The sequence below is a fragment of the Zeugodacus cucurbitae genome, chromosome 3, assembly GCF_028554725.1.
Source record: "Zeugodacus cucurbitae isolate PBARC_wt_2022May chromosome 3, idZeuCucr1.2, whole genome shotgun sequence".
NCBI classification, from domain to species: domain Eukaryota; kingdom Metazoa; phylum Arthropoda; class Insecta; order Diptera; family Tephritidae; genus Zeugodacus; species Zeugodacus cucurbitae.
Window position 1 is genome coordinate 76,294,298 of NC_071668.1, and position 10,282 is coordinate 76,304,579.

Here is a 10,282-nt window from a genome sequence, read left to right on the forward strand (position 1 = left end):
AAGGGGGTCACGGGAGGACATGCTCATGGGATCATGGGAGATCGAGCTAAATCGTTTATATTTTTCATAATGTTAAGGGTCATGTAAGATTAGGTTATTGATCAGGTGAAGTCAATTTCGAATTTTTGATAGGCCAAACTTGTGGTCAACTAAGTGAAATTTGTAGATTAAACCACAATTAATGAACTTATATATGGTTTAATGTATTGTGGGCTTACTTACTTCGTTTAAATTAGTTTTGTGGGAACGTCTTTCAAACCACGAATTGTTAGAAAAAATAAAACAATTTTCAGTTCGGTTTTTGTAACATTTAAAAATTAGCATTTATTTTAAGCTTTTTCGACATAAATTAATTAACATGTGTGATGCTATTTTTCTCGCATACTACCTTCAAGTTAACTTTTTGTCATTTATATATTTCCACATATATCTCTCTAATTGGCCTCACGGGCTCCATTTTCGTTCCAAATAACTAATTAGTTTGTAAATTTTTTACGCTTCAGAAGCTCCCAAGCAACCGATAAGCCGTTCAGTTAGTGAATTCTAAATGCTGAAGTAGCCCCTAACATATTCAAAAGCTACTGAATTCATGCGGGTGTCGCGATAAGTGTCTAATTTTTAGAACATTTCTACATTACAACAACAATAATAATTTAAGTAATTTCACAAGAACCCGCACAACTTAATTTGCTATGCAAAACTTGCGAGTGATAAGAAAGAAGTTCGACGCAAAAAAAAACAACAAAAACAATTTAACGTATAATTCTGGCAAATAGCAAGTGTGTAATTCTACGGAATTTCCGACTACACCAGCGATAACGGCGCAACAAGCGGGCCTGAGTACGCTCAAAAAAATGCCAATTCAAGCGATGACAACACAGCTCCAACACAAGAATGCCCGCTGAAATTTGTATACAAAAAAGTCATGAGAATGTGAAGCACATTTTCGCAATATGCGGGCGTCAACTACACTGAGAGAAACTTAACAAAAATATTAAGTTTTGAATTTTTACGCACTTGCCGCCGCATAGCCACAGATCAGCACAATGAAGGCGCCTTGCAACATGCGCAGATTGAGCGGTTGTATGATTTGTGAGTCCAGCGATTTGGCTGTGGCCTCAGCGTTCTCCTCACCCTTGCCATTGGCATCGCCAACGCCGTTTGTATTGCGGTTGTCATCGTTCGGTGGTGGCTCGTTATTGCCATTTGTCTCGGTCGGGTTCGTGGGATGCAGTGCGTTATATTCCTTGCCCAACATACGCGATTGCGTGGCATATTCGGCATTTGTCATTTTGTCCAGAATGCCGCCTTCGAAGAGGTGTATGATGCTGTTAAAGGGAAAGGTAGTTAATTTACTTTGAGTGACATTTAATGAAATGATATGGAATGAAACATAAATATGGAATTGAAATGATGAAAATGAGGTGAATTAGACTGGAATAGTATGGTGCGTGGAATGTATGAGAGATGAGATTATGTGAGACGGGATGAGATGAGATGGGATGGGATGAGAGGGGGTGAGAATAGATGAGAAGAGATGATATGAGATGAGACGAGATGAGATGAGATGAGAAGAGATGACATCATAAGAGACAAGATAGGATGAGATGAGATGAGATGAGATGAGATGGGATGGGATGAGAGGAGATGAGATGAGGTGAGATAAGATAGGACATAGTGAATTGGATCGAAATGAAATTAGGATGAGAACAAATGAGTTTAAATGATATAAGAAAGGAAAGAAAAATATGAGATGTAATCTGAGAAATGAAATGAGATCAGGTAACATAAGATGGGAAGATATATGAAGAATTGAGACGAGAGCAGATGATATTAGCACGGAATATATGAGATAATATAAGATAAGAAAGGAAGATATGAGATGAAGAGCTTTGAAATGAAAAAAGATGGGATGAGAGGAGATGAGATGAGACGAAATAATATGGAAATACGTGAAATTAGATTTAATGAGAAGTTATGGGAATATATTAGATGAGTTGAGATAGGAAGATATAATATGAAATCAGTAGAGATGAAATGGTATTAGATGGGAAGATAAGAGATGAAATGAGTTGAGGGGAGATGATGGTAGATGGGAATAAAAGAGATGGAATGCGAAGAAACAAGTTTAGATATAAAGAAATTAAAAAGGAAAATCGAGATGAGATGAAATAGGATAAGAAACGGAAATATGAAATGAATTTATTTGAAATGAAATGAGATGAGATGGGATGAGAAGAGATGAGACAAGATCGAAATATATGAGATTAGAGCTGAAGAAATTAATTCAGATGAGAATGAGTTGAGAGGAGATTATATTGAAAGGCATATAAGAAGAGAGTAAAGTGATGAAATAAGATCAGATGGGAATATATAAGATTATACGTAATTATATGTTATAGAGAAATGTGAAATGAGTTGGGATGGACGAAACGAAATGACCAAGAGTGAGTTTGGATAAGTTTAGTGTGAAAGTGATGAAGAGTTATCATCATCCTATGAAACTCACACGTCATTAAGACTATCCAAGAAGGGGCAACCGATCTGCACGGCAACCGCAGAGTAACGCGTGTAAAGCTTATGACTGAGTTGAAATGTCTTGGAACCTTAAGCAAATATAAAGAAAAATAGTTAATTAAACCAAAAAATTATCTATCCTTCCCACCAAATTGCTGTATATTGAAGTATAGTGTCTCCCGTCCGCCCAAAACCGCCTTATTTTCCAGTCCATCCGCAATCAATAGAATACCAGCCTCGACGGAGTCAATAAGATAACCCTCCATATCCGGATTCTGTAGCTTCATGAGCGCATACAATTGGCGAAAAACCTCAGTGCCATTCTGAAGAAACAATCAACGAAATATATGTGCAACACACAAAACATTACTTTCACTTGCACCAAGCTATGCAACAACAATAACAACAACACGGTATAGCATAAATATTTGCAACTAAACTAACCTCCAGCATTTCCAACGATGAGCTTTCCTTCTCCACAAACAGTTGATAGCCATCGCGCAGCATGGCTGTCTGCAGACGTTGCAACGTGTTAATTGGTGCCTCATGTGGCGGCCGTGCGAATTGCGACGTTAGCTGGGCGGAGTAGACATCGGCCAGCACGTAGGTGGCCGCAATCCAGTAGACGATCATGAGAAACTTGGCACGATAGCCATGATAAAGCTCCTTGCAGGCTGCTGGTCCATCCATACACACACGAATGTGGCATGCATGAGGACGGACGGACGGATAATGAGGCAGGTAGCAGTGATAAAATAATTGAATGAAATGGGAATGCAATAAATGTCAGCAGCATAAATAGCAGAAGCAGAAGCAGAAGCTGCGCTACTGAGCGAGCGGAAATGTGCTGACTGAGTGGACGCACAGAATGGTCATTAAGAGATAAGATGCGGCTGCATGGAACTTCTAATGAAGACACACACGTATACACATACTTACATTGCTTGAGAAATAGCTGCACTGTGAACCAAATGCATTTATCAAAAAGATTGTTTGGTATTTCCGTCAAGCCCTGCACTCTTCCGCCGACTATCAGTTGCTCACACACTTCACTTTGATGCTGCTGCTGCTGTTGTTGTTGCTGACGCAGTAAACGCCTTGTCATCTCGTTGTCGCCTGTGATCTCCTTAATGTAAGTCATATGAAAGAACAACTCATCGGCGCGTTCTACGTCACGTTGTTGCTGCTGTCTTTGCGTCAGTCGACGCACCTCTCCCCTCCTTTGACATGGCAAATGCCACTTGTAGGGTATGGCAATAATGGCATAGAATATGGGACCCGAAAATATCACAGTCAATATGAGATAGGGCCATACATCGCGCTTGAAGGGACGTATTATGGCAAAGGCTTCGTTGAGACGACGCGGTGCATGCGTCGCAAAAGCACCAGAGTCGGCTAGCGTGAAAAAGGAGAACTCGACGGCTTTACGACGCTCCCAACTGAGGCTAACATCGCCGAGCAGAAAGTCAGCTAACTGTCAAATGAGTTGAAAAGTACCTTTTTTGAAGATAGAATGGATCTTTTATTGGCCACTTACACCATTTTGTAAGAGTCCAATACCGCCAGTGAACGTCTCATTCTCCTCGTCGTTGTCATCATTACGCAAGGAACCCTGTGTTCTGCCCGGTGCCTCTATATAGATGAACTGAAAATTCATATGGTGTGCCAGCAAATTGAGTAGGCAATGATCGCGCCCGCCTGTGACGTTCACTTCTGTCAACTCGGTGTAGTCGTTGGTGGCGTCTATATAGTCATCAAGCAATGTAGAGTTTGTGGAATCGTTCTCATAGTTGACCCAAAACCAGGGCGGTGACTTGTGTTGAAAATGTTTGGAAATCAATATGTCTAATTTTAATATTTACTTACATGAAAGACCGGCACACGGAATACGCGTCCGTTGAAATTCGAATAAACCGTTGCAGCGTTGGGTAGTAACGGTACTTTTTGTAGACCCAAATTATCGCCATCATACCAATTGACCAAGCGTAGATTACTCACACCATCGGGTACAGCTTGATTGTAGTATATACGAAAGCTATGCGGATGTTTATATGTATTTTCTCTACTATATATGACCCAACCTCAACTTAAAAAACTAACACTTACGCCTTCTTCCTCGGCCGCGTAATAACCACCGCTCTCATTGGCTCCTCAAAGCGCACCTCCTGCGCTTTCGGCGGATGCTTGGCACCCCAATAGAATATGAATAAGCTCAGCCGATGCGACAACTTGCGCTCTTGAATGCGCGCCGAAAGCTCATAGGGTGCACTAAATATGAGATTGACGCTCTCAATCGAACCTTGTAGACTGTCTTCGACGAATTTGAAGAATGCATCGGTCTTGTCATAAATGACAGACTTAAAATTGAGCTTATGCAGTTGATAGATGAAGTCGTCGATGTCCATTTGCATGCCTTCCAGCTGCGTATCGTCGGGAATCTCGGCCGAAGTTGGTAGTGGCGCATGGCGCGTGGTGAAGTGGAACTGTGGTGCTGCCAATATGGCTAATTGGCGTGGCTTTAAGCCGTTGATTATTTCCGAGAGCGCTGGGGAGAGGGGAGAATAAGAACACTGATTTTTATAATATTTATATTTTTTAGACGCTTTTCGTTATTCTTCTTGTCACTGCTTAACACATATTTTTTCTTTGTTTTTAGTTCAATGCACACACCTATGGCCACATCGGAAATATTCCTGTCCGCATTATAAGTGATCGCGCCATGCACCAGCTCGACCGGCAGCCAACCAAGTAGATACAGTATGAATACTTTCATTTTCATAAGGTAAGTGCCCAGACTTGTGGCAATGTGTTTGCTTTATTAATTTTATTGCTTACTCTTCATATTACTTTTAAGTTCACTTTCAATCAACTGAAATAACTTTGGCTGCCCTCGAGCGCTTTTATATGCAGTTGCGAATAAGAAAATCCATTTAACACACACACACGCATACTCTCAGGCATTAGTCTCAACGTAATCCATTTAGCGTCAGCCAACGTCCATGGCTTCAGTTTGGGTTCTGGCTTTGGCTGCGGCTCTGCCCTGCCAAACATCAATTTATGATATGTTGATTGTCAATTATCACATCAACTTTAAATATCGCATGTCAGCAGCCGTCAATATTTTTACGATGCGTCGTCTTACAATATTTCCTCAAGCGGCAGTGCGCCGCTGCCACAATTTCGTACTACGAATTTTTTTATTCTTCCATTTTCAATTTGCCGGCCGCCTTCAGCTTTCAATATTGCATTGTTCTTTAACTGCGCGCTGGCGCCTGTACTCTTGTTGTAGCTGTTTTTTTGTAACTCAAGCGGTGGCACCTGCAGCTAAATATGCTTCAATATTTATATCTTCGTATCGCTGGCGTTACAGGAAAGCATTCATATTTATAGTATTATTAAAAAATCATAAATAGTTTTGCCTGATGGGATAATAATGTGGGAAGACAATTGTAGACGTAGCGCCATCTACAAACATGGCGTATATATATATATTGAGGCCTTCGAGGGTGTAGTGGTATGCGAAACTGAGTATTTTGAGGCTATTTTGGTTCCTTACGCTTTGTAATAAAGCTTAAAGAATTTGTGTTTAAATTAAAAATATTTAACACTGACTTCGTGGAGAGCTGTAAGTGATACCGGATTTCCGCATTCTTCGTTAAATATATGCAGGACTAAATGACTGAAGCCTTTGCTGATAGACAATGGATGGTTTGACGTCCTTTTCCTTCAATAGCGACAGTCGCTGCATGAATAATAAAAACTAATGAACAGAAGAGCTTCATAAACATCCTGTAGAAGAACCTTTAGGTGATTTTAGACTACTTATGACGCTGAAGAAGGTTACAAAAATTTAGTTACTTGATTTTTGACACAGCATAACTTCCGAAATATATCTTTGGAAAATAGTTCATTCTCACAAAACAATATAATCAATATGAATGTTGCGAAATGAGCTTTTCTTTGTAAAGCTTTACATCTAGTTCTGCTTATGGCGACAATATACATGATAGACTATTAGGTTAATCGTTCTAATGACCTCTATTTGCCTTGGAATATTATGATAAATGCTTTTACCAAAAAAAATTTAGATTGATAATAAGCTTTGTCTAAAAAGCTTAATAATTTGAGCTTTTTTTGTAAAGCTGTGTATAAAGTTATGCTTATACATATATTTACGATAAACTATTGAGTTAATCTTTCTAAAGGTCATCATTTGCCGTGGAATAATCTGCCAAGTGGGTCTTAACAAAGAGTTTGGAGTTCTATAGCAAGTTTTATCCAAAAAGCTTAATAATGTGAGCTTTTTTTGTAAAGCTGTGTATACAGTTATGCTTATGATGATAACATACACGTTCTAGTGGTCATCATGTGCCGTGGAATAATCTGCGAAGTGGTCCTTAACAAAGATTTTTGAGTTCAATAGTATGCTTTATCCAAAAGGCTTATTAATTTTTGAACACTTTCTTTCATATGCTTTATCCTCATATACTTTATAAGCTTTTTAAACTTTACAAAGCTTTCTTAGTCAAAAGCTTAATAATTTTTGAAGACTTTCTTTTGTTTGCTATCTAATGATAGTTCAGATTCCATATGCACATATATCAGTATCCGCTTTATAAGATTTCTAAACTTTCCAAAGCTTTCTCAGCCAATACTAATCCTAAGTGTGTAGGCTACATATTACATAGTCCAAAGAACCGTTATCCAAGTAGGTCTTAACAAAGATTTTTGAGTTCGATAGTAAGTTTTATCAAAAAAGCTTAATAATTTTTGAATACTTGCTTTATTTTGGTTTTTATTGATGTTTCAGATTTCATATATTTAATAATTAATTATCATATATTTAATAATAATTTAATATAAGCTTTCTAAATTAAAGTTGCTGAAAAGCTTTCAAAAGCTTTCTAAGTCAACGTCAATACTAAGTGTATAGGCTACACATTACATAGTTCAAGAAACGTTTTTTTCGTCATAAAACATTTTAGACAAAATAATAGAAGCTAAAAGTGAAACTCTGACAATTTTTCTTTAAAAAAAGCTCTCCTAAAATTTCAAGTCATCTTCAATTATTTCGTCTCTAGACAGATTATAATATTATTTTCTACTATTTTACATCTCTCTTCTATATGGATATTACATATATATAAAAGATATTATAACAGCATATCATAAGATCCGCCGCATTTGTTTGCACTATAGCAGAGTAACCTCACAAATGTTCTTCCAATATTTAACTAATTTTCTATTGATTTTTTTTATAAAGCTCCTCTTAAATTTTCAGAGTCACTGGGTACTGCAATCTAAGTATAGAAAGTGATGTTTCGAGCACGCAATGCAAATATGTCATGTGAAGAATACTCCAATCTTCTGAGTCTGCGGTCTTTCATTAGCAGTCACTTGTGGCATCATCAAGCTGCTTGTATCTAAACAATACTGAGGCCTGCAGGGCATTTAATAATACTCTACAGTACTTCGATTGTTATTCTAGTTGTTGTTGTAGTTGCTGTTGTAATTGTTGTTGTTGTAGTAGTAAATATTTAGAAATAAAAGCACAGTGCTTTGGCGCATTTATTCTTATTTTTCACTACCAATTTGTAGTCCATAGCAATGTACTCGCACTTTTACTTGCCTCCAACAGGGTGGCACTTAGTATTTATTTGTGTACTCATTTCTAAGTGAACTCAGTGAAAGCAAGTACATAGTTCTTTATGAATGACAGCGCTGCCAAAAAGCCACATGCATAGTACACCTACTTGCTGGCTAACAGTTGTTGTTGCCGAGTTGGGTTATTTACATTTCAGTGTGAGTATGTCTTCGGGCAACAGAAAAGTATATAACTTGCATTACGCCACCACCTTCCCCTCCAACGCTTAACAGTCCAACTTTCAAACGCACATTTATCATTCGGTGAGTTTTATGCTTATTGTTTTTGTTTTTTTATTTTTTTTTATTTTTTTTTTTTGTACTTTTGTTGTGAGAAATGCTTCGCTTGTCTGCGCCAAGTCTGAACTGATCTGATCTCGCCTTCGTGGCCTGAAACCGCCAATTATGTGTGTTTAAGTTTTCCGCCTGCGAGCGGCCTTTTTATTTATTTTTATTTTTTGTGTAATTGTTGTTTTTGCATTTGCATTTTCTCATTGGAATATTTTCTTGTGCCCATTTAATGGCATTAACTTGCGTGCTTGCTTTTCCTAACCGAATTCTTTGCGAAGCTTTCGTAGCTTTCGGTGCGTAGTGAAAAGTTTTTCGTTTTTTTTTGACAGCTCGAATTGTAGTAAGACAAATTAAAGTGAGTACTTTCCTTACGTTACTAGTTACTAGCAATTGTTGTTGTTGTGGTGGTTGCATAGGCATTTCAGTGTGTTTGTTGCTAGACTGTAGTGTTGTTGCACTGTATTGTAGTTGTTTTTCAAGCGCTTCGCTTGTGCGCTTGCGGTCTGCGCTTTTTGCTTTGGCGCACATTTGGGCCACTAATCGTATAATTTGTACTTAACGGTACATATTTTTTGTGTTTAAGTTTTACACACATGTTTACACTGCGGCTGCTTCCTCGACGCTTGTCTGGCGAGTTCTGCAAGAAATCAGCAAACTATAAGCAGTGAATGCATGCTCGGCTAAGCTCATTTGCATTTTCTGTGTTTTTAAATGTTTTTATACCCTGAACAGGGTATATTAAATTTGTCACGAAGTTTGTAACACCCAGAAGGAAGCGTCGGAAGCCCTATAAAGTATATATGTAAATGATCCGTATGTTGAACTGAGTCGATTTAGCCATGTCCGTCTGTCTGTCCGTCCGTCCGTCTGTATATATACGAACTAGTCCTTCAGTTGTTAAGATATCGTTTTGAAATTTTGCAGATGTTATTTTCTCTTCAAGAAGCTGCTCATTTGTTGGAACTGCCGATATCGGACCACTATATCATATAGCTGCCATACAAACTGAACGATCGGAATCAAGGGCTTGTATGGAAAACTTCCGCATTTTACTAAATATCTTCACGAAATTTGGTGTGTGTTATTGTTCATAGAAATAATTTAATCTCCGAAAAAATTGTTCAGATCGGTTCACTATAGCATATAGCTGCCATACAAACCGAACGATCGGAATCAATGGCTTGTATAGAAAATTTTCGCATTTGACGTGGTAACTTCTCGAAAGTTGACATGGATTACTGCTTAAAGTAATAATATAATCTCCGGAGAAATTGTTCAGATCGGTTAACTATATAACCTTAATTTAGATTTGCTTAAACACATAGTTACTAAAAGAAATGCACCTGTGAAGGGTATATTAGCTCCGGTACAGCCGAAGTTAACGTTTTTTCTTGTTTCTTTCTCTTTTTAAGTAAAATAATTAAAAGTTTTTCTTTGCAAAAATAACACCACATTGGAAGATATGAGTAATTTATGGCTGCCTTGTTTTCATACCAATAATTTTATAGTTTTCAATTTTATGTATGTATATAACCGTTATATGAGATTAAGTAGATATTTTACTTGCAAAAATATTTCGAACCAATTTTTACTTGTATTACATGCATTCATCATATTGTAGGCATGCCTTTCACACCACATTTCCGTTTCGTTTATGCTTTTCGTTATGTTGGCATTATCGTTTTCAGTTGTACAGTTAAAATATTAGCAAAAAAAAGTTTTGATTTAATACATTGTTTATAAAAGTAATAAATTAACTTATACAATTTCACAATGAATAAATTATTTACAATGAAATAGATTATAATTTATATCGAGAAATGAATTCGTG

At 37.5% G+C, this 10,282-nt stretch overlaps 1 protein-coding gene across 1 annotated transcript; it reads right to left on the minus strand.

Annotated features, from left to right (window-relative positions):
• Positions 1-413: 413 nt before the first annotated feature.
• LOC105212100 (ionotropic receptor 40a) lies at positions 414-5,989 on the minus strand. Its single transcript, XM_029040086.2, has 10 exons — positions 5,188-5,989; positions 4,624-5,062; positions 4,384-4,552; positions 4,055-4,330; positions 3,457-3,991; positions 2,962-3,191; positions 2,666-2,840; positions 2,510-2,606; positions 1,018-1,328; positions 414-901 (listed from the first exon to the last, which is right to left on the minus strand). The coding sequence occupies exons 1-10, from the start codon at positions 5,294-5,296 to the stop codon at positions 753-755; spliced, it is 2,490 nt and encodes an 829-aa protein (XP_028895919.2). The 5' UTR covers positions 5,297-5,989; the 3' UTR covers positions 414-752.
• Positions 5,990-10,282: the final 4,293 nt, after the last annotated feature.